Source organism: Plodia interpunctella, chromosome 3 (assembly GCF_027563975.2).
Source record: "Plodia interpunctella isolate USDA-ARS_2022_Savannah chromosome 3, ilPloInte3.2, whole genome shotgun sequence".
Taxonomy (NCBI): domain Eukaryota; kingdom Metazoa; phylum Arthropoda; class Insecta; order Lepidoptera; family Pyralidae; genus Plodia; species Plodia interpunctella.
The window spans coordinates 10,811,705-10,837,479 of NC_071296.1; the positions used below are offsets into that span (position 1 = coordinate 10,811,705).

General features: G+C 35.3%; 2 protein-coding genes across 4 annotated transcripts; one reads left to right on the plus strand and one right to left on the minus strand.

Annotated features, from left to right (window-relative positions):
- Window positions 1-53: 53 nt before the first annotated feature.
- LOC128683681 (uncharacterized protein) lies at window positions 54-5,987 on the minus strand. Of its 2 annotated transcripts, none has more exons than XM_053769569.1 (5): window positions 5,840-5,987; window positions 2,937-3,114; window positions 2,277-2,556; window positions 1,816-1,935; window positions 54-1,690 (listed from the first exon to the last, which is right to left on the minus strand). In XM_053769569.1, exons 2-5 carry the CDS (start codon window positions 3,104-3,106, stop codon window positions 1,577-1,579), a joined length of 684 nt encoding a protein of 227 aa, XP_053625544.1. In that variant the 5' UTR covers window positions 3,107-3,114; window positions 5,840-5,987; the 3' UTR covers window positions 54-1,576. The 2 variants fall into 2 exon arrangements, with proteins under 2 accessions (XP_053625544.1, XP_053625543.1); XM_053769568.1 differs by having other exon boundaries at window positions 5,815-5,969.
- Window positions 5,988-6,595: 608 nt separating this feature from the next.
- Window positions 6,596-25,014, plus strand: LOC128683494 (dnaJ homolog subfamily C member 16). Of its 2 annotated transcripts, none has more exons than XM_053769188.2 (14): window positions 6,596-7,053; window positions 7,284-7,460; window positions 8,436-8,525; window positions 9,595-9,875; window positions 10,469-10,649; window positions 11,559-11,760; window positions 12,354-12,561; window positions 13,090-13,340; window positions 14,249-14,421; window positions 14,942-15,079; window positions 16,878-16,979; window positions 17,355-17,556; window positions 19,081-19,210; window positions 20,404-25,014. In XM_053769188.2, the coding sequence occupies exons 1-14, from the start codon at window positions 6,878-6,880 to the stop codon at window positions 20,502-20,504; spliced, it is 2,412 nt and encodes an 803-aa protein (XP_053625163.1). In that variant the 5' UTR covers window positions 6,596-6,877; the 3' UTR covers window positions 20,505-25,014. The 2 variants fall into 2 exon arrangements, with proteins under 2 accessions (XP_053625163.1, XP_053625164.1); XM_053769189.2 differs by having other exon boundaries at window positions 8,439-8,525.
- The last annotated feature ends 761 nt before the right edge of the window (window positions 25,015-25,775 follow it).

Sequence of the window (25,775 nt, forward strand, 5' to 3'; positions counted from 1 at the left end):
CAATATTTTTCGGGATTATTTATTTGTAGAATGATTGAAAGAAAAATAGTTAATACAAAAAAATAGGTATTTTATTGATTTAAAATTTAAACATTTTACTATCACATTCAAGTGCATCCTGAACACAATCAAGAAACGATCATCTTTAAGTATAATCATGTAAAGGCATGGCAAGGATTCAAGTAGGTAGGTACTTTTATCTTATATGATACATACAAATACATAATTAGGTCCTAGTAAGGCTACACACCCAAGGATCACATCCTTACGACACGAATAATTCCATGAATAAGTACATGGAATTATTATATATGACGGTATTTTACACGGTGTTAAAATATCGCGACGAATTGTAAACCTTCCTTTTGGAAATCGGTTAAAAAAGCGCCTTAGGGTGAATTACACGAGCGTTTGAACGCGGCGTGTAGCGCTTAGAGTCCTACATTTTTTATGAATAAAAAATCTTTTTTTTTTAATACATTAAACATTAAATTAACATTGTAGCAGTACTTTATTATCTTATCTTTATTGTCTATGGTAAAATTTAATGACAATGCGAACCGCTGCGAAGTTCAAATCAAAAGTAATTATTAGCTTTTAAATTTTAAAAGACTAAATCCATGCAAAACACTCGTGAAATTCACCCATTAATATTATATGGGTATGGTGTCCAATCGCCCATACATTTTGCGGAATATGTACTATTTGAAACAATGCCTACACCAAATATGTATGCAGGAAAATTATAAAATTTATTTGTATAATGCGGATTAAAAAAACAATTGTTTTATTATATTTCATTTAAAAGAAATGTATTTATCAATTCCAGACATCTAGAATCTGTTAAGAATATATCAACGCGACAAGGTCAGGGTTGTTAAAGATAAATACCTGTATAATTATAGCATGTTACAAAACGTAAGATAAGATGTAGTAACGGTAGATACCAAATAAAACATTATATAACTACATTATATAATTACAATATACTTTTTCCGAAGTTTGCTTAGTTTATGAAATATAATACTTACAAGCTAACTTAATGCGTCAACGTATTTTTCATACCGGCATATAATGGATATTAAAACATTTTAAAACTGGAATGTTATATTTAAAAGCTAATAAAAAGATTTTTTGACGGTGAACTTGATAATTAGGACATTGTCATTTTCTCCAACATTTGCCCAAATACAAAACAAATATTATCCCTGATTCTTGGAAGCCCTGAGTTGCCCGAGTTTACAATAAAGGTTTTTGGTGTGTCAGTAAATTATACATATTATATTAAGTAAATACAAATTGCTTTGTAATATTGTAATGTCCTTTTTCACAATGAGTTACAAAATAACCGGTCTAACAATCTATATACTGATAGATGTCACAGCCCGTCCAATGATTGATTAAAAAATTAAATGCAAATAATAATTTATCTGTATGTACATTTGTATTAAAATTATTATATGTCTATGTTATAATTAATATTTTACACTTTGATACTCATCACATGTTTGCTTGATTGTTTTTTTTTATTGGTTTGACCAAGTTGATTGAAAATTATTGTAGCCATTACCTTGTTTTAGTCAGTCTTTTTCGCTTTGCTTTTCACCTTCGCGTCCTTCGATTTCGACGGGTAGATCACAAACAATGATAATTGTATTGAGCATAAGAACAGACCAACCAAGTTTTGTACCTGTAAAAAAAAAAATCATACACTAAGTCCGACGAGACAGATAGATTTAGATAACAGCGGTCGATAAAATGACTCATAAATGACTAGGCCAATTTTTTGTGTTAAACAATGAATAAAATACTTACAATAACAAATTGATTTTTTATTATAATCCCATACAATAGCCACATGAACGTCACCACTGATCCAGAGAGGATGATGGGGAAGGGCATACCTTCTGTGCTCTTGTTTTTTATGATATCATTCTGGAATTTTAAAAAAAACATCAACATTAATCTAAAGAGACACTTCTTGCACCATATAAATACGTTATTACGTAACACGTTTAAGATTTCCCAATTGCTTTAATAAGTAATATTCCTCATAATTATATTTTTCATATGAATATTTTCTCTGATCTTAGTCAAATAAATATCAAAACAAAAAGTACTAAAACCTTTTTTCCTCATACAACTCTCAAATAGCTAGGGCAATCGTGGTTCCTTAATGCTATTAGTTAATTTTTCCACGTGAAAAGGACTTTATTTCTCTGAGTGAATGATTAGTCTTTGACTTTGGAATAGGGTTTTAAAAAATGAAAACTTACTAATCCGAATAGTGGTGATGCAATCAGGTAGAACATGAATGCGGTAATGATAAGGCCTAATCTATTTTCGACTAATTTAGGGTCTTCATATTGGGCATATCCTATAAGCACTGCAGAAACTGCCCCCGCAAAGCCTATTTGCCCCCACACTTTAAACTTCTCTTGGCTGTAGTTGAAGAATATCATAATGTAGACTATATTCAGAGCTAGACCAAATAAATTGACTTGGATCATTGTGTCGTCACGAAGTATCATGCCATATTTTAAATTGACCACTGACCTGAAAAATACAATAACATTTATTTACATTATACCTTCACTCGTGTTAAAGATGCTATAGAATTTCATTTAAAGACTGTTTCAGTATTTAAGTACAATTTTAATTTTATTTTACAACATTCACAAGCAATATCTACACTAATATTATAAATGGCACTGTCTATATGTACGTTTTCAAAGCTAAACTTCTGGGCCGATTGTGATGAAATTTGGAATAGATATATGTACTTAATAGAACCTGAGGCCAATAATAACCTGGACTACTATGGAGCTGTACGAAATAAAAATCTAATAGAGAACAGTAGCTTTAAGTACGGCATACATTGATTGCGGCTTACACTCAGTATTGGTTGACATTGTGCAGAATAAGACAGTACTTACATAATAATACCACCAAGGAAAGGTGAGATTGGAATACCACGTGTGTTGCCCTGTTTGTACGCATCCCAGCAGAGGAAGGAGCCTGAGAACATCTGGCCGACGGTCACGATGGCCGCAATGTTCCCCACCAGGTCCTTATACGGCTGCAGTATAGTTGAAAGGGCCTCCATTTTACCACCTAAAATAATAAAACTTTAAAATGATTTATGGTGAACAGATCAGGACAGCTCCCTTATTTAAATTCTAATTGTTATTATAAGTTATTACAATCGGTATTATAAATATAAAAACGCGAGAATAATGAGCGATTTTTACTTACTAAAAACATTAAAAAAACATTTTAAAATATAATGTTAAAAACAAAGGTCAATGTCAAGCCCGAACAAATTTTTGAAAAACATGCAGGAAATTTTTATAGTTTAAATATGAATATAAGAACATGTTATTAAGTACTAGACTACCGTTAATATTACTAATATTGTTATTACTAGTCTACAATTTCAAGAAAAAAAAAACAATACAACAGAGTGTTTAGATAATTTAAGTTGTATTTTAATGTATGTATTTGCGACAATATTGGGTGTCTTTTTATATAATTTAATTTGCAGTACCAACTCAATAATATTTGCATTAAACAAAGTATCATCACTTAACTGAATAAAATGAAGATCAATTGAAAGTTAACAGGTGGATGATATGAAATAGATAAGTGCCGTAATTGGTAATAGTACCTACACTCTCATATCTTGCAGTCACAAACAGACTAAACCGATAACGGCGTATCGTTTAGCATCTGAAGCAATCACAGTGACGGTTTTTATTAGAGTAAATGGGCTTGCAATTGGCTCCAGCGTCACACCTACTGAAATTACTGACGTCAGTTGGTTACATGGATTATATTTAATGTCACTGACGTGATATGTGTTGTTGCATCTTTCTGGTATTGTCGGCACGTTGAACAGACAACAACTACGTTGTACTCATCTATTTAAGACATTACAATAAAATATTTAAAGCTCAGACAGTAGTCTAAAAATTATACAAAGTCGCCCTTCACGTCAGTCGGTTTATAAGCTTTCTTGTTTTAAACGACGTAACGGATTTTACCCATGTGTATATTCATTAATTGGACGGTAACAAAAATTCCCGCGCAACTTGAATAATGCCCAAAATGAGAAGGCAATGTGCTTATATAATTAAATTAGTTTTATTAATTAACTAGACATTACTATTATGCTCGTCACCTATTGGGCAGACACATTAAAACATATTTTATCACTATTATTTATTACAAAACTTGTGTGCAGAAACGAATTGCCGTAATATTCATAATTAGCTGTGCCCGCAACTTCGTTTGCGTGCGCTGTTCGAAATAAGTAACATATTTTTTTTCTCTGCAATTGAAAAAATCATAAGAAGGTGTTCGAATTTGTGTTGTTCCGATTAAAAATACCTATATTTGATTATTATGATAGTCACATTCATTGAGAAAAGCTAGTTTAATTTAACAATTGAAATTTTTACTAACAAGCAATAATATAATGACTCTAGCGAGAAAGACACTTGTAGTGTGACACGTGTATTTGATTTACTTATTTATTTACGGGATAAAAAATACAATTTGATTCTTTGACTGAAATTTGAGGGAAAACAAAGAGGAGACGCCTTGCAGCTTGCAACAATTTCTCTAACAAAAGTTGTATGATAATATTCAGGGTTGAGGCGGAAAGGTGAAGCGGTCCCTTTTTTGAACAAGTACTTTATTTTAATAAACAAGAATTTTAAATGTGCGCATATCATTGTTAACACACGTTACAAGTTAACACACCGGACCTTACTCATGTTACTTAGGTCCATGGACGTAATTAAAGAAAGCAATCGTTTTCACCTTTAAATATTATGATTTATTATTTAAGTATTAGTAACTAGTTTAGGATTTGGGACTCGATCGGCACTTTGTCCTGTATTTTATTTAAATTTCGACATAGGTACATCACATGGTGAATAACATATTCTTTGACGTGTGTCACAACATGTACCTAACTAACATTGAAATATGAAAAATGTTTATTTTACTGTAACAAAGTGGTGCATAAATAACATAGTATTTGTGACCTTCTATTTAGTGAAGAACAAAAAGATTAATGCGATACATTTACCTCAACTTGTGCAACTACTTTTGCAACTTTTCAATAAAACTAACGAAATATACGAAATATAATAAACGAGTACCTACATAACTTGTACAATTTAACTGATATAGTGTTATTTTAAAAACCTTGGGATGGCATTAGCATAGCTGAGCTCGAATTACAAGTCAATTAGATGTAACAAAGTACTTAGGTACTTACCACAGAATTAGGTATACTTCTGTGGCACTTACCATGTTGGCTTTATCAACATTTAAAATCAATTGAACAACCCTAAACTCTTATTCGATATCTTATTTAAATACACTATTTTTTAAGCCTTTTGATTCTCCCTCTGAAAGTGATGCAAGAATATAAAAAGTTGGTCATCATTATTCATTGTATGACTCTGCATAAAACTTAATCACAGAATGATTTGATAATCAATATAGATAAGCAAAATTGTAGTCACTGCTAACTTTATATTTTGTAATTAAAATTTTAATAAGTAATACAATTTTTTATGTTTGGAAAGCAATATTAGGAGCATAAACATTACTACAGCAATTTGTTGATATTAGTGATAGGTTGAAAATAAGACTTACGTCCTATTTTCACTCCGTATAATTGTCACCCTACACATACACTAACGCATACTAACGTAACGTGAAAAATTCAGTAGGTAACCTAAAAATAAAATAAAATTAAGGAGCTAAAAATCGAATATTAAAAACAACTCCATAACTCACGTGTAATATAAAGCACAGTCAGTACCTAATAGACCTAGTCTTCTTTCCACAACTGTGTCCACAGAACTGTGACTTTAGCTAGGACGTTCTGTCAACCAGGGGCCAGCCAGGCAGGTCTTTTCTTTGGTCATTGGCAGATGGCAGAGCCATGTCAGAGCCTGATTCGTCTGATTCTGACAATTGACATATGCTTGATAGCCATGATTACATGATGGTCTATAGCTTAAACAGAGTGCTTCTATCCCATTTATTCCATAAGAATAGGAACCTACAAATTACGGCTCGATGTGAGCATTTGAGTTTTTTTTATTATCCCTTATAAGCTATAAATGTATCAATTATTATGTGTACAATCGACAGGTTATGTTTATGTCGTTGTCCAACGACTACACATGGAATTAGTAAGTAACCTCTTACGCCAATTTTCCTTCGTTATGATTTAGAAAAAGAAGAATATTGATTTGTTTCAAATAAGAAAGAAAGTTACTTGAAATGTTATGATACTAAATAATAAACTAGTACTAGTAGGTAAATCATCTATCTACCTTTCAATATTTCCACACTACAATACAGTTTTCGAAAATATTTAATTTTTCAGAAATCAAAAAAAAATTTACAAAATTCAGTAACGAGAGTAAAATTTTAGAATAATTAATCAATCCCACCTATTAGCAGTCTAGTAGTTGTTGTTTCTGTTTTTCAATTAAGGTGATATGACAAGCAATAAGCAAGTGACACTGACATTGAGTCTTTGTTGCAATAAAAAAATATATCGATTTGGCAGATCCATCAGATTGGCTAATTTGGCTATGGTCGATTGACTTCGTTTTTGTTCGGTTGACGTTTTATTTATTAATTTCCTGAAATTTTCGGGTTTTCTTCATATTCTCAGCTGATCTGTTCTAACGAATTAGATTTTCATCTATTTCGCACTGATTGCATGTCCTTACATATTTGCTTTCACTTATGTTTATCGACCCAGTGCACGGCTTCCGCAGGGAAGCCCTTCTATGAATAGTGCGAATTAAATTCGGGAGTGTGATTCTAGCGCAAATTTGCTAATATGCAATGGAAATTCAAGGGTTGGAAAGGGAGATGGCTGTGGGTGTTCCTAGCCATCGTTTTATGTGCCGTGGTGGTTGCACAAAAGATTGGCGATCCTTATAAGATACTTGGTGTTCATCGCAAAGCTTCCTTGCCAGAAATAAGGAAGGCTTACAGGCAGCTAGCTAAAGAATGGTATTTATCTAAAAAAAACATTTTTTTTGCAATACCTGTTGTATTTATGCAAAGTGATTAATTGTTCAAAAGAAAATTATTTTAGACCTATTTCTCTTATGAAAAAGCTGATATAATTCATACTATCACTTTTGTTTTACTTTATCACTATTATCTGATCATATCACTTATTTTTTAATTAAAAACCTTCATTATGATTGAAATGTTGGATAAAAAAATATCTATAACAGGCACCCTGATAAGAGTGAGGACCCGAATGCCGAGACCCGCTTTGTGGAAATCAAGCAAGCGTATGAATTGTTGTCGGACACAGAGCGAAGGCAAGCTTATGATTTGTATGGCATCACAAATGAAGATGATCATATGTACAAACAGCGGCACGATTACAGCCAATATGCTAGATTTAGGTGAGTACAGCCAATATGCTAGATTTAGGTGAGTTTTTGCCTTTAGTAAGTAATTTGTGCATTTATATTGTTAAATTATTTATTTATGTCACATATGTATATTATTACCAGAATTTTTTTAATATCATAAAATTCGGATTGACTGGGGATGAGGTCCGCTATGTTAGTTCAGCAGCCTCCACATCTCGGAAGAGCTGCTTAAATATCGCTTGTTCGCAAGTTAGACCTAACATTTTATTAGTTATGAGCAACTATTTGATTGTACGGCTTCCTAAGCCAATAATGTGTGTGCATTCAATGCAAGTGCAAACTTTTAATGATTTTATGTAGGTATAACCATGTGTATAACCATCCAACCAGTACACTTAATTTTTTTTTTAATATCAGTGATTTCTAAAAGAGGAAGGTCTTCCAACAATTTGACCATGCCAATAAAAAGTATCAAAGATAGCACATAATATTAAATAATAATAATAATTATATAGGGTCAAATGACACAGATTTCGTTCGAAACTTGTGTTATGGGATACTAACTCAACAACACTATATTCTTTAACATGTACATATATAGATAAATATCCAAAACCCAGGTCAATCTTTTTTTTTTCTTCTAAATTTTTGACAAGGCTTGAGTGTACTTTGTGTGACTATGCCAGCCTCATGGGGGATATCTAATATAAACTTACTAGCTTTCATAATGCTTGTCCAAAAGGTCAATCTGAAAAATAACATTTGTCATATTAACTTGACTGGAATAAAGGTAAAGTGTATTGCGCCATTTCTTCTTCACCTGCCCATTGGAAGTCAGCAGATATAGTTTTAATTAAAATCTCAACATCAATAATTGATTGTATATGTCATCCAAGTAGAAGTAGAGGAATTTGAATGGATGGCCAAATATTCCCAGAGTGTAAAACTAACACAATGACTCACATGTTTTGTCAAAATGCCATAAATATTTTGTGTATGTTTCAGCAGTGACCCGTTTGAAGATTTCTTCGGAACTCATTTCCGCACTCAAGACCAGGACATCACTCTGTTCCATAAGCTATCTGTCACTGCACGGTAAGATTAATATTTCATTTTTAAGGGTGGTAAGATTTGTTTAAAAAATAAAAAAAATTGCAAAAAAAATAAAGGTGAATATCAAATCAATCTATACTATTATTATAAAGAGGTACAAGTACTACCACTTTTATAAGTTACACCGATGTACCTGCGCAGAAATAAGTTTTTTGCATGGCGCGAAAATATCTGCGCCCAGATGTGAATTGTCAATTATTATGAGCGAGATAGCACAACTCCTGTTGTTTTTGGATTTAAAATCTTATGTAGTAGCTATAAGTTCGTTATTTCTCTAATGTTTTCATTCGGTCAGAGTCGGCGGTCGGTACTATTCTGCGCCGTCGAACAATGTCGAAGTAACTTATAAATGTCGTACTACTGTTGTGAGTTTGTATATTTAAGGCGGGTAATCTCCAAAACTACCGAATCGATTTCAAAAATTCTTTCAGCATTAGAAAGGTACATTATTCAAGATTTATATAGGCTTTTATCTCAAAATTCCTACGGGAGCGAAGCCCTGGGCAACATCTAGTTTAAGTATAAATGCCACTGAAAATAATCCTGAAAATAATCACCAGCTTTATCCAAAAAACAATGTCAAAAATACCAACAAATGGATTTCTGTCTCTAGCATATTCTGATATCCTACAATAGAAAGAGACAAGTATGGTGTACCATACTTTTTTGGTTTCTGTGTACAATCTAGGTAGTCAGATAAACTCAACCTAAGTATGTTAATTTTATGTTTTATCTGCCCTTGAATGTTACTGGCATGACAATTATCTATCATTGTTTTTACTTAAAAACGTGATGTAGTTTTGATGGTAAACGTGCTCGAATCATCATCATCTACACCGTGCATTGTTGGTCATTAAAAGTTTTATTAAAGTATAAAGATATAGACTGTATGTATCATTTATTGCAACAACCGTTAAAAACTTAATAATGCTTTTTCTAAATGTCGGCAACGCATCAGTTACGACTTTTATTTGCGGGTGTCCATAGGTTGTGTTGCTGCCCACTATGCTATAACAAATAAATTAATAGAAAAAAAAAATCTTTTTTATAGCCATTTCGAAAATAACATAATCGAGAAGAGCGTTCACACGCCAGCCGTAGTCCTCTTCTACACGGACTGGTGTTTCGACTGCGTTCGTTCGGCGTCCGCGTGGCGCCGCCTCGTGGACGCCCTACAGCCGCTGGGGGTGACCATGGCCACCGTGCACGCGGGACACGAGTCCGGTCTGGCGAGGCGCGTCGGCGTGCACGGCGTGCCGTGTCTGACACTCGTCTTGGATAAACATGTCTACGTTTATAAAGAGGGGCTGTCGTCTTTGCCGAAAATATTGGGTGAGCTTTCTTACTAATGACTGCTAAACTAATAGAATGGTGAGCGACGCCGCTATACAATAAAAAAAAAGTTTCCTGTGGGAAAATATTATTACAATATAAATTACACTTTAAATTCTATTCTCATGTTGACTTTTTTAACTTAAATGTAATATATATATTTATTTGTGCAATCTAGTACACTGTGTCTATACGTAGTAAAAGACGGATATTATACAACTATATTTTTTTGACATTGCAATACCAAATAGAATATTCTAGATTGCCAGTGTTGCCAGCCAAGACCCTCATCACCCTCGTTCTACTCAATACTTAATTTGCATAAATGTGGTTACATCAGTTGTTATTACATTACATTGTCCATCACACAAGCCTGATCCGGCCATGCAAAAACATATTAACACAAAATAGAAATGATTTTGTACATGAAATAATTAATTACGTTATTATTTATCATAAAAAAATGTTAAATTTCAACAAATGTCAATTATGTTTGGGTCGATCAAAAAACTCTTTATGTCTATACCGAATAGAAAATAAATAAGGAATTCAGAATTAGTTAACACAATTTTATTATCTATTATTTCCCTTAGAATTTATCCGCTGGAAGTTCCCATACAAGATGGTGCGTCCCATCAACAATGGTAACATGGAGTCGTTCGTCTCGGACTTCGAGGACAACAAGGTGAAGGCGCTGATCTTCGAGGAGCGCCCGAGCATACGGCTCAGATACCTGATCACTGCGTTCCATTACAGGAGCCGAGTCGCTTTTGGGTGAGTATTTTGTAGCGGGCGCGAGATTATCATGCACGACATCATAAAGGAAAGATCTTCCCGTCGCTAGGCGCAGCGCCGGGCACCGCACGCGGCAGACGGTGCCATGTCGGAGGTTGTATATATGCTTCCAATCGTAAACGCACTGTCTGCGTTGTTGCAAAAGCATTACCGACCCTCCTTTTTGATCTCTTTCGCTGATCCAATTTCTCACCCAAATCCGTTCCTTTTTTCTAGTTTCTTATCAACCTCATTAATAACTTCTTGTAGCAAGAGTAATTGAGCACGTTTAAAACATTTTCGAAACTGATCTCTTCTTGAAATCATTGTCACTGTACTGTTCACACTTCAACGGCTTCTAAATAACTGGAATAATGTAGATGTAACAGATCCAGTCCAGCACTGGACTGGAATCTCGCTAGATCACTGGACTGGAATAATGTAAACCGGGCATTAGATTCTGTAGTGAGTCGACCGTAGTGCCATCTGTCCGTAGTGTCGTGGATCACTTGTGAGGCTTGTTATTCGTCGCGTTTGGTCGGCTTTTACATCTGCGGTATCTTTTTTATGAATAACAAGGATAGAAAATATGCGTTCCCTAAGTGTATAGTAATTTTTATAAGGTCTGTAATGTGTCTGACATCTTGTGGTCACAACTGTTCTTATCAACATTTAGGAAATTTATGAAACTTTGTCAAGTAACCTATCTCATTCTATATCAATGGGTGAATCGATTTGGATATGGTTTTTTTTTTTTACTTTAATAGCAAATTTTTATGCGTTTGATCAAAATCGGTTCAGCCGTTGAAAAGTTGTAGCGAAATGAATAATTGAAAATCTTTTAATTTGTCCAACAAATAAACGAATAAATAAATTATAATAAATAAATGATTTAATTTGGTACCAAAGCTTCGTGGACATGACATCGCGCGACACCCAATCAGTGTCCGCCCGCTTCGGCGTGCAGCGCCACACGGACACCATGGTGCTGCTGAAGGAGGACAGCGCGGAGCCCTGCGCCACCGTCAGCACCGGCGAGATCCCCACGCAGACGCTGCGGCAACTCATCTCCGCGAATCAGATGCTGACGCTACCCAGACTCTCGGAACAGGTACGGTCAACAGCATCATTATATATTGGTACTAGCTTTTGCCCGCGGCTTCGCCCGTGTTATTTTTCCGGGATAAAATGTACCGTATATCCTTCTGCATACTTCAAACCACATGTATGCAAAATTTCAAGAAGATTGGTTGAGTAGATACAGCGTGAAGAGGTAACAAACAAACATACTTTCGCATTTATAATATTAGTTAGGATTAGGTTTAATGTTGATTTTTTTATGTCAGTCTGGATGTGTACATTGTGTGTGTCTAAAGTAAACTTAAAATCTGGATTTATCTTAATGCGCCGTTTAGAACCTGAGCTATTATAAAAGATATTTTATTTATTTGTTTTTTAGGGTCATTGCACGCGAGAGCAAGAGAACATAATAAAATATGAATTGGAATAATTGGAATTTCAAACTACGTCCATAAATTCATGGATATTTTGGTATAAATGCAAACCTCAATAACTTTGTTGATAATAACGATAATATTAAATTTTGATTACTCACATGTATTAATAGGTTCTTTAACATGAAACTTTAATTTCTTTGGCATAATTAAATATTTATGGTGTATAATATATTAATTATAATTTTAGAGCGTATTCGACGCAGTATGTCCGGTGGAGTGGCGCGCGAGCCGCCGGCGGCTGTGCTGCGTGCTGCTGTGCGGCACCGGCGTCGCCGCCGACAACGCCAGGGAGGAGATGAGGAGGCTGGCCAAATCTGCGCCAGAGAGACTGCATTATGCGTATGTGTATACCCACAAACAACCGTACTTTGTGCAGGCCCTGGCTAATGGCTCTGGTGAGTTGTTCGTCTGTTTGTTTTGTTATTATATTTTAAGAAATGTTAAGTAAGATGTATGTTTGTATTTTTAGTTTAATTTCTCGTGTTTCTCGCATAACAGTTTATTTTTTTTTTTACTTAGGTTAGTTATTTATCTGTTTGCTTTGTTAACTTCCCGGTTATGATATTAAAAAAAATGTAAATCGAGGATTTTTTTTGTGTAATGTTTCTTGTGTTTCTCGTGTCAATTTCAAAAGATTTTCTGGCTCTGATGAGTTATTACAAATTAACAAAGCAAACAGTTATTGATTTGTTTGTTTCTCGCTTGTAACACATTGGCAATCGAGATGTTTTTATATTTTTGTGTTTAATTCCTCTGTGTTTCTCGCATAACTTTATTTTTAGCAATTATAGGTGAAAAAGAGTAATAGCTTACAAGTAATGTTCTTCTTTTTGAGTTTCTCCTTTTTAATTAAGAGTACATACGTATTTTAGAGATGGAACAGAATTCAAGCTTAATTGCATTCTCTGCGTATAAACATATAGGTAGCGACTCCACAAAAATGAACCACCGCATCGTCATAATCTGGCGGCGCGAATCAACGCGGATACAATACGAGTGGCTCAATGAAACTTGGCCGTCGTGCGCGCACCAACACTGCTCTGACTTGGCCGCTTCTCAACCGGACTTGCTGGCTTACCAACAGAAGTTGAACGAGACCAAACGGTCATTGGAACAGCTGATTAAGAGGCTGCTAAAGCCTAATGAGGTTATGGCGTACGAAACTAGCGTACAGGTGAGTTTTCTCATGTTTCAATGTTATGTTACTATTTTGTTTGTTTGTAAACTCTTTATTGCACGAAGAATACACATACAGAGAAACCAGTAAAATAAAGAAAGAGACGCGTACAAAGGCGGACTTATCCCAGAATGGGATTTCTTTGACAATACATATTAATGAGATGTAAAAAAGATCCCTTTCTTTTTTCATCTCATAATTGTGGGTGAAAAATTTGTGGAATCGAGTGAGAAACTCGCTGCCAAAATTTTTTGAATCCCTATTTTATTTTCAAAGTTGAAAGAATGTATGACATGTATAAATAATCCTGCTACTATGTTCTAGCATTGTGCTAGTAATGGTCGAGTGTTGAGAGACTTTGACTTCGACTTGGTTGTGGTCTGAGTAGTCTCTTTTCGTATGTTTCTCGCGTTTCTCTCTCTCTCGAGTTATTCCAATCTGACTCGTTTTTATACCAGCTAAATGGAAAGGCTTAACGTTTTATTTACTCAACCAATCTACTTTTAATTTAGCATACATATTCCTGTTTATACCTTTCGTTCTGGCAAAATAACTGTTCCCGTCGGAAATTCACACATACATAGCGTTGGGCAACAGTTATTGTTTTTGACAATTTTCAATAATTTTATTGAAAAAATGAACAATTTTTTATTAATTAATTTATTTAATTTTTTTTCATTTTTTAATTATGATGTGAATTCGTCCTCTAAATTTTTAATATCTATATATATAAGACCCACATTTGTTAATTGATGTCTTTGGAGAAAAGGCCGCGGTGAAGTTTGTTGCGCCGCTTCTTCTTCACCAGCGCTTTGGAAGTCAGCAGTAGACTTAGACCTATATTGAATATAGAATTTAGAATTAGAGTTAGTCGGCAAATAGAGTTGGAATAAATAAATAAACAGGAGCTCCTGGACGAAGCGGCGCGCGGGCCGCTGTGGAGCGCCGCGCTGAAGCTGTGCGAGTGGTGGGAGCGGGCGCTCCTCGCGCTCCGGACACATCATGCTGTCTCGCTCGCGTCCGTGCTTGCCACCGTAGCCTTGGTGCTGTGCGCTGGATATCTTGTACAGTACTTGGTGTGAGTGTGTTTCTATTTGTCTTTACTTACAAAATGTGTGTAAATCTATAGTAATATTATAAATGCGAAAGTCTAGTCTGTTCCGCTTTTGTTGCTAAACCGCCGGGCCGATTTTGATGAAATTTGGTATGCGTGTAATTAAAGATACCGGTTCAAACGTAGGCTACTTTAAAATATATATCTACCCCCAAATTACTATAATTGAAGCCGCGGGGAAAAGCTATAATAAAATATTTTAAAATACTTAACCCGCGGTGCGATATTATTATTACCATCTATAAGTACATAATCTTTATAAAAAAGATTTATCTAGGACATTATCACAATAAAGACTAATCAACCTGTCTGTTACCAATTTCGTCGCAACACTTTCGCCATCGAGTTTCAATAATATTTCATAGATATTCTATCTTCCTTTGCGTGCCAATGACGAGAAAATATTCAGTATCCAATACAGCATTTTGCCAGAAATTCCATAGATATTTGCCAATTTGTTATCCTGTACATTGTCTCCCACCAGGCGCGTGGAAGAAGAATCGATCCAGCGTCAAAAGGAAGAGCGTCGCAAACAGAACGGCAACAAGAAGAACAACAACGAGCCGCAGCCGGAGATGAAGTTGCACGAGCTCCGAGCCGAGAAATACAACGGACTGGTCAGGTAAATGTCGTGGTATGTGCAGATATATATATAGGAATCTTATCAGTTTCCAGACGAACCGAAATGTGGTCGTATTCGTTTTATTTTATAACTTTAAGAACTTTGTTCTTGTCGGTGGAGCATTTTCCACCTTATTCTGTCCTCAACCATCGATTTCACCCCCCTACACGACACGAATTCTCTTATTTCATCTAGGAATGCCCTTCTTGACTTTCCTTTTCCTCTTCTTGCTTCGAAATTTCCATCAATCAGATATTTCATAAAGTTGTCGTGTCGTATAAGGTGGCCAAACATCTTTCCCCTTCTTGTCTCTATTGCTTTCAATAACGTTCTTCTCTCTTTGGTCTTGTCTAGTACTTCTTCATTTGTTTACTTATCTGTCCAATTAATTCTCTCCATGCGCTTCCAGCACCACATTTCAAAATTGTAAACGCTTTATGACACATTTTATAACACACTAGGAGCTATGTAAGGTGATGCGTGTGCGTCTTAAAGTTTGGAGATTTTATCTAATCTGCTCTTAAAACTGTTGACCGAAGGTGCAGCGACGACATTATCATTGGGTACGTTTTCCTCTTAGCTGATGTGCGGCATAGTTCTTGTTCGTTACGGAACTAATAGGTAGTTAAAATAAAGTACTTGGAGCTAAGAATTAGATAATAATATTTTTTATTTGTTCTTACAAATTGATATAATGAAAAACAGAAATCGAATCGAATGACAGGAAAAAAAACAATAGAAAAAACTAGATTTGTAGTGCGCGCGCAGGAATAAAATTTAAATTGTCGTGTTCGATAGCCATTGGCTGCCGCGCGAGGGGTCGCGGGCGGGACGTGCCTAGTGTTGTGGTGTACTGGCGTAGACAGTTCTAAATTTGCGTGGATACCTAAATTTAATTGGTTAAATATTAATAATTGGTTGAGAAACATGAAAGAGGGCTTGAACTAGATACTGGGCTTAATCTCTATTAAAAACAAAAATCGGCCACAAAAAGAGTATTAATGAACATCGGCTAGAAATGAAGCTGCACGAACTGAGAGTTTCAAGTAAATATTGCATTATTAACCAAGAAATATGAGAACATTTTTAACCCCCGACATAAAAAGAGGGGTGTTAAAAGTTACGTGTCTGTCTTTGTATCTGTCTGTGTCATCGTAGCTTCCAAACGGATGAACCGATTCTTATTTAGTTTTTTTTTTGTGTCATAGATAATCCCGAGTGTTCTTGAAGCCATGTTTCATGAAAATCGGTTTAGCCGTTGAAAAGTTGTAGCGAAATGAATATTGAAAGCCGGGGATTTTTTAATTTGTCTAACAAATAAACTTGTCTTCTATTTATCTAACGTATGTGGTCAAACGTCGCCATGTTTACTGAGAAATATAGAACAACATTTTTGTATGGGCAATTCAACGAATATAGATGAATTCTACGAGGTTTCCAATCGTGTTTGTTTTCAATCTTGCATTGAATCAATTATTTTAATATTAATATTATTTTAAAAGCAAATATTCAGCTTTGACCAATAATTATTTCGAGACGACTGATCCTTGGTGCCAAGAAGCCATGGAATTTGTGAGTGAGATAGTACGCCGCTTGAGGGACAGGGGTTACCGCTCTGGGCAGTACCTGGTTTAACGAATGCATGCAAGCATAATGGGCACTTTTGAACCGGGCGGCTATTTTAGTTTTTATTTTTTATGATTTGTTCTAAAATATTAATGGTTTTGAATAAATAAGACTGTTTCGTTTTAAAAAGAAGAAAACAACACGTATGATTGGAGCTGTCCTAATTTCTCAGGCTATTGAAACCGGGCTGCCGAACTATCGTGCTGTTAGTGGACATGCAAAGCCGGGTGCAGCTGTTGTCTAAATTCCATAAGATCGTGTGGCCGTACCGAAAGTGAGTATTACTCTTATTATTTAAACTTACTTCGAGAAACTTGTTTCAGATTGGAAATTTTATGATTGAAAAAATTGGGCGACGAAAATTGATTAATACTTATTTATTTAATTAGAATTAAGTTTGTATACACTTTTATTAAAAACTTGTATTAAGTTTCTCGTGTCCCGTTGTCTGTAATCAGATCTTGCAATTTAGATTTCTCCTACTTCCAATTGACCTGCAGAGTTGAAATTTCCCAAGTCGCTTCAGTTTCCATGACAATTCATTATTATGATAAGCATGACCTGATGGTGGAATACCTCAATATGATTGGGTTACTCGTTAGGAATCGATCTCATTCATAGATTTCAACAATTGTTCCCATGGAAACAGGAACAAGACCCTACTATTCGCTTACCTGATGGTGGAGCGCAACATCGAGTGGTTCCGGCGCGTGCTGCAGCTGTCGCTGGGCGGCGCGGAGCTGCGCGTCAACGCGCGCAACTGCGTCGGCACGGTGTTGGCGCTCAACCCGCACCGGAAGTACTTCTGCATCTACCACGCTAAACATCCCGAGTGCGCTAAACCACACAAGGTGAGAAACTGTCTGGGATATCCAAACAAAGTCCACTGTCGCGTCTGTCTGTCTGTTCGCGATTAACTACATACAGGTATCTATCCTAGTTCAGGTATTAACCCGCCATTAACCTTCTTCGGTTAAGTTGTTTTGTAAACTTTTTAGTGGTTATGGTGAGACAATAAAGATTTATTTTTTAACTCAAAAACTGATGCATGGATTTTCATGCGGTTTTCACCAATAGATAGTGTGATTCCATAGGAAGGTTTAGGTGTATAATTTATCATGCTTTTACACGAGCGAAGCTGGTACGGGTCGCTAGTTATAAATAAATAAATATGGACCAATAACACAGATTGAGTTATTGAGTATAGTATGAGTGCTTTTATTTATTACTGCAGTGAAAAACCAGCAATGTATACCGAATCCATATACATTGCTGGTTTTTCTACAATATTTTAACGCAGAATGGCTGCGGAAGGCATCAGAGAGAGTAGGGTGTTTCTCAGAATTGCGACCGCTGCGGTCGGGCTGTCATTACTATTTTTCAAATTTTGACATAGACAATTAGTTTTACTATCCGACTTAATTAATCTGTACTGTAGTAATGTCAATTTTATTAACAACTAGCTGCGCCCCGGGGCTTCCTCCCGTGGGAATTTCGGGATAAAAAGTACCCTATGTGTTATTCCAGTTTATTTTCTACCAGTATACCAAATTTCATAACAATCGGTCCAATAGATAATGTGTAAAGAAGTGACAAAAAAACAAACTTTATTTCGAAACATATATTAGTTGGGATTGATTATGGAAATGATTCCTTCCTCAAGAAAATTGACGGGGCGTAATGACAGCGCGGGCGCAGCGGTCGCAACGCTCCGCGAACCACTGTTGGAACACCAACATTAAAATGTTTTTTATCCAGCTCCATTCAATCCAACTTTTTCTCTCTCTGATTCGCTCTCTGTAATAATCGTTTATTACAGAGAGCGAATCAGAGAGAGATCTTCGTACCTCCTAGATTTTTATTTTACCAGCCTAAATCTACAGTCCTCTATACAATATTTTACATTTTTGTTCATGTGGTCCTTCGAACCGGATATTTGACCTTGGTGGCGCAGTGATAAAGTGCTTGCCTCTGAACCGAGAGGTCAGACCCGGGTCTTGGATGTTTATTTATATATGTATTTGTTATAAAATATAGTATCGTTGAGTTAGTATCACATAACACAAATCTCGAACTTACTTTGGGGGTGGCTCAATCTGTGTGATTTGTCCTAATATATTTATTTATTTATTGAAGTGAAAACTTCTTTAGCGGCGTTGTGCACTTATTGTGATGGGCGAAAAGTGTAAAAGTAAACTCGCGTAGGACACGTGACCTGATCGAAAATTCGTAAGATGTCAAAAATGCACAACGTTGATATTCAGGTTTTCACTTCTGCCGGCCCTCCCGGAGTGCAATGCGTTTTTTTACTGATTGAAATTGATTAAATAAATAAATAAATTAATTAAGGCCAGTATTTAAATGTGGTTTCCCAGCGCATGTCGCGCATGACGCGGTCGCTGGGCGGCGGCGCGGAGGACCCGGAGGCGGGCGCCTTCATCGGCTTCCACGCCGACCTCTCCTCCTCCTCCGGCGACGACGTGGCCGAGCCCGTGCTGCTGCTGGGTATGTGTCCACACCGTGCTATACACGGTTACTGGTATCTAACGCATAACCTTCCAAAGGCGCATGAGGTACATACAGACTGACATCTTTTGTTTTACGACTTTTGTCTAAACGTAATAAATACAAAATTTTTCCTTCCTTCCTTTTTTTTAGTTTAGGTTTAAAGACATTTATTCTCATAAAGACAAATTTTACATCACTTACATGAGAACACAAAACACAAGAAATATTATATTCGTTGTCACACTAATAAACTGAACACAACAGACAAGTTCAGTAAGTAGAAATTATATGTTCGGGTAATTGTTGCTTGAATACATCGAACGATTTAATATTCTTGATATCAGCCCTCTGATATATCTTGTTAAAAAGACGCGCACCTTGGCATGTTATTGTCGACCGGCCGTAACATTTCATCCGTGTCTTAGGCAAAACCATGAAGCTCGCGCGTCGAGTGCAGGTGCGCCCAACTTGTTTCTGCTTGGTAAAGTTTAGATTGGTGTTTTAATGTCGTTTCTATAAAATGTTAACTCTATGTTCGATTCCGCTACATAACGCCACTGTTACTGTCTCGTGTTGCTTGGCTATTACATCGAGTTAATATGTGTAGAATAGCAAATTGGATTGTTCTTTTTGTATGAAAAAAAAAATTACGGATCACGAAAAGTCATAGAATAAAAGTTGCTTGTTTTGACGTGCCCAAGTAGTCTTTAGGAGGTTTAGCGTTTGATACCAGTAACCCTAGACATTACTCTTCTTGAGAGAACAAAAAAATTGGTACAGTCAACAGGACATAAAACTACCCAAATTCACTGCAAATTCGCTATTACCGCGTCATAGAGGTTCATGCAGGGTAATTTGATGCGCTGTTTACTGTACAGTCTGTACTACTTACCGCCATCTATTGGCAGGTAGTCGCATATACACTCGTGAACTGTCCACCAGTGTGCAGGTTTCCTCACGATGTTTTCCTTGACCGGAAGCAAGTGGTGGTCTATGAAAACTACTATATATGACTCAGATTGGTATACAAACTCATATGCCACGAGTGGGATACGAACCTGAGACCATTCGATATACAGGCGGGCGTCTTAACCATTACACCACCACCGCTTCTCATCTCATGTTTTAGTGAGATCTCAGTGATTTCACTAAAAGAGAAAAGACTGTAATATTTTTATTTTTCCTTTCAGAGAATCTATTAGATGGTCTAGAAAACTGGTTGGACCGGCTATTCGAGGGCAGCACGCATCGCTACTACATCAACTATTGGCCGGACATGACGACCAAGTGAGTGTAGATCTGCGCCATTCTGGTTCCGTGGCCTTATGGCAAAGACAAGTTTGTAGGGTATAGACATCATACTGTTGTGCACGAACGCGTTATAATTTGTATGGATTTCCGACATTTTTGACGATATTATTGCCGCTATCACCACCACCAAGGTCCGGTTCTCAGTGCGGACAAATATTTTTACATGTTTACATTGATATTTGACTGGGGCTCTGCGTATGTTTGTGTTTATCTGAATCACGATACAAGCTTAGTGGTCTAATGTGGGCTGTTGAGTGTTGTTTCTTATGATCATTAATATCAGTTTTTAGAGCAATATGCCGCGATAAATGTTATCGTAAAAATGCCAAAGAGTAATGAATGTAGTAATTCTTACAAAATTATTTCGTGAAAACCGCTTTCATCGTCACGAAACACATTTTGTATCTATTCGAATCTATTATTTCGAATGGTCAGAACTTTTTCAGATTTGTAGTCAGTTGTTGAAATTTCTACATAAAACACGATTCAGCGTGTTGGCATCGTGACTTTGCAGTTTAAGGTGCATTTCGAAGGCTGCGGCCGCGCTGTCATTACAATTTTTCAAATTTTAACAAAGAATTCGTTTTACTATCTTACTTTAAAATCAATAATCTGTACTGTGGTAATGTTAATTTTATGAATGATTGATATTGGAAATGATTCCTTGCTCAAGAAAATTGACGGATCGTAATGAAGCGGTGGTGGTGTAATGGTTAAGACGCCCGCCTGTGGATCGGAAGGTCCCAGGTTCGAATCCTACTCGTGCCACATGAATTTGTATACAATAGCAGTTGTCATCGTTCACCACTTGCTTCCGGTGAAGGAAAACATCGTGAGGAAACCTGCACACTGGTTGATTATTATTAACTTGTGTGTGAAATGGAGAAGGCAATGGCAAACCACTCCATTAATAATGCCAAGAAAGTTGTTGTGTGTGTTTCATTCCACGTAATGACCACGACCCTCAGCCATGAGGAATACGACTATGAAGGAAGGAATGACAGCGCGGACGCAGCGGTCGAAACGCTCTGAGAACCAATAAATAATTGTCAAATACTCAGGCATACATATTTTGTTGATATAGTTTTATTTATGATGTGAGATGTGAGTTTTATCCTTAAATAATAATATTACGTCTACCTAATGTACCCATTGTTTTTGGGATAGTTATAATAATGATACTGCCCGATCGTATATGATATCGACCATATTGTGTATAGCTTTAGATTTGTTTGTCATATAAATGATTCCATTTTGGGATACTAGTTAGCAAGGGATTTTCAATATTATTCTAAGTATTAGGCAATTTTATTAGAATTTATTTCAAGCATTAATATTGCAGTTATATTAAAGCGGTTTTTGGCATAGTATTAAATCTAGTTTAACAGGGATACCGTGCGTGCATCTTTATGCCGCTGTAATAGGGGTGAATTTACAATGAATTTGGGTATGTTGATGTGCTGTTGAACGTACCTACGTTTTGGTAAAATGTCAGTATTTTGTAAAAAAAAAAAATTGACTGCCTGAGTAAAGAAAGGCAGTTTTGTAATATTACTAAAAATGCTTAGGTTCTTTGTAGTTTTTGTTGGGTGGTGTAGAGCTAAATCTGACGCGTTAATTTGGGTAATCAATTTTATTTTAGTTAAAACAAACTTTTGTCCATCTATCGAAAATTTACCTCTAAAGAGACAAAACTGGTTTAACTAAAATATATTTGGAGCGCTCGCTAACTTTGTATGAATAAGACGATAATAATTTGCAGATTAAATAAAATATGTAGGTACACGTCACAATGCGGTAAATAAAAATATAAATAATTTTTAAATTATTTAAAACGATTCATTATAATGTTAAGAGTTGCATATCTAAATTAACGCCCGTTCTAATATAAGTGACATGTATTGACATTTTTATAACGTCAAAATCGGTGCACACAGAAATCGTTTGCGTGCGTTTTTTTTTTTATTTTGCATAGACTTTTCAAGTCAAGTGAGCCACAATTTCATACAAAAAAGCGCTTCGGTGTGCACCGGCATTTAATTATAAATTAGACCGTGGCCCCATTGCTCCGTTGCGTTGCCGCTCCGTTATTTCACATAGGTTCGACATGGCATGTCAACACACTATTCAAAACTGCATTGATCCGTTGACGAAGCGCAGCGCGACGTAGTGCAACGGAACAATGGGTCCGCGCTATTAGCTGATTATCACGGAGACACAATAATATAAATAATCTATTAGGGGCAGTATTATGCCGAGCACTTTATAGATAGTAATATAGAACGGTTGTTTACTTTGAAAATAAATCAAGTCACTATAATAATATATACAGTACTCCCACCTGAGTATCTTCCCGGTTCCTTCCTTAGCCATTGAGCGTCGGAGCCCGGGATTTGCTGATGAGTACAGTTATATTTCCTTATATAGCTAACAATAGCCTAAAAAGTTGCTATGCTATTTATTATAGAAACAATAGACATTTATAAACAAATTATATACACTATATACATTGAGAAAAAACAATTTCTCAAAGTAAACAAGCGTCATTTTTTACACACTAAAATTAATAGAAATTTCTAAAATGTATTATACACGATTATTACAAAACGTTGTATATAATCAGTATGTGCCTACGTCTATATTTCACCTGATTGTTGATTGGTGGAATTTAAAAGTCCACTATTGCACAATAGCTTTCCCACAGACTAAATGCGTGTTAGAAGCGACTTTAATGTTCCGAGGTCAAATATAAGCTACGAATTAAAATAAATTATTTGTTCAAAATAAAGATTTTAATTTAAGTTTTTTTCTATTCACGTACTTCTCAGATCAAATGTTAAGTTGTAGGTACAAAACAAGTTTTATACCTATCACCTTGCTGTCACTAAAATATTAATCACTTCACATCTTTGTAATTATAAAGAACAGAGTTGTTGAGTGTAATAGATGCTCTGCCCTTACCTATACGTTTCACTTCAATCCCAAATTTTAAAAATGTACCAACATTTTAATAATACCGGTTTTGAAAATCTAGAAAATAATATTTTTAAGTTATAGTCATTTTGTAAAGCTGTTAGAGTGATTATTTTTAAGTCTGTCATTTTTTTTCTCTCCAAATCAGCAACGTGCCATGAAAAGAAGCATTCTAGGGAAATATTATGAAGTTTAGATTTTTTACTAAAGTCTTCCCATCATTACATTACATTTGAATAAAAATATCAGAACTTTCTATATGGTCATTTGATTTCATTTGGAGCACAGATGAAAAAGATTTTCAAACGAAAATGTTATTTGAAAAACACATATTTTTTTTCAAAAATCACAAATGTAAGCCATTTTTAAATTCGTTACGTATTTTATTGTGGAGTTTGTGTCTTTATAAATTTTATTGTAATATATAATTGTTAAAGAATAAATAATATATGTGTGTTTGTTCCTATTTCTGTTATATGGGGTTAAGTAGGGTATTATTGTGCTAGTCATTTTTTTTACCAAATAAATTATGTTTATATTTTATCGAGTTTCCAGTAGTATGTTTAAATGGCGCCATTGGTTATGGCCATCTACAAATTTTAAACCATGACATTTTGTATGGTAGATTTATCATGTATATTAAAATTTCATCGAAAAATGCATGTGTTAAAGACGTAGAGAAAACTGTAGACATCGTCATATTTTTCGTTTTACTCACACAAGAAAGAGAAACGATTGTTAGAAATACACGAGGAGAAACTAAAAATAATATTTTTATCCCTCTTTTCGTTGTCTTTAGTTTTCCGTGTTTGGAGAACATCTCGTTTATACGTGTCCGCGTGAGTCTGATTTGCAATCTGTCGTTGCCAAAGACAGGGATGCAGGTATGCAAAAGAAAGAAGTAGTACAGATTAGCTTTTTTTATCATATACATGCATCCCTTTCTCACATCCTGGTTTAGTTCGTCACTTTGTGACAAATAGTATAGTATGTTAACACATGAGTTGTTTTTATTGTTAAATTTAATTCCAAGTGTAAAATAAATGCATTTCTGTACAAAATTTATCAAAATACAAATTTTGTATAAAATGTAATGAAATACTGTGCTAATTGGGAAGTTATCAGTAGACCTTATCAGTAAGGCAAAGAATTAGTGCCATTTTCCAAAGTTGCAACGTTCAGGTAGGCTAAGAAGCCATGTGATAATGTAAATTGAGCTTTGACGTCTATGATTGAAAGCCCAATATTGTATAGCTTGTCATGTACAATATTTCTTATAATTACAATGAAGGCCCCTTTATTTCTGTCTGTAATTTTATGTCTAAATGCAAATTTGTTTTTTCAAAACTATTCTAAATTCTCTTATGGTTTGGTATCACCATGTTGGGTGTGTTTGGGTTTTTAAGCTTTTAACTATTATGAACTAAACACTGTATTTATTTTTATTGTTATAAGATTTAAATCTATCCTTTATCTTAATTCCAGTATAAATTTGTACAATAAATCATTAAAATATTGATATGAGTTTCAATCTGTCGATGACATCCTAATCAGATAGCAAACAGAAATCCATAGTGATAATAAGTAATATGCTTGTATGTACGTACAATTTTGCACAGCCTATCTACTGCCGTGACAAAGATCCATGTAGGGTAACATAACAATGTTACCCTACATGGATCTTTGTCACGGCAGTAGAGACTATATTGCAATGTCTTTGGCTAGGTTAATGTGCAATTGATTATGCATATAAGACACCCTTGAAGTTGTTATTATCAGTATAATAAACAATCTCAATTCAAAAAGGCAATGAAGATCTGAATAGTATGTATGACTGCCGAAAAGTCGTAAGAGGATCTTCTTGTTTCACCATATTTTCATACCTTTTCCTTGCATATACAAGTGTACATCAGGAAGTAAAGACAACAGGGTGAAAAGGTCCCAGTATGGAAGGACTGATCACTCATCAAAAGTAGGACCAATTTAATTACTCACATTTGACATCTGTCAGCCTATAGCTAGAATTGTCAAAAAATATCTTCTTTTGTTAGTATTATTAATTTATCTTTGATTTTTTTGTAGTTCTGATTTTGTAACAATAAATATTGTACGCCCTCCGTTACAAGGTTACATTTATGAATTCGGACGAAGTGTCAAATGTGACCTGTTAAATTGATCCTACTTTAGTACTTGTACTGGCGTCCCCAAAGTTAATAATAAGAGACACCATGGGCATACAATTTCATTGGTATATCTGGGAGCGGGTTATGGTGGGAGA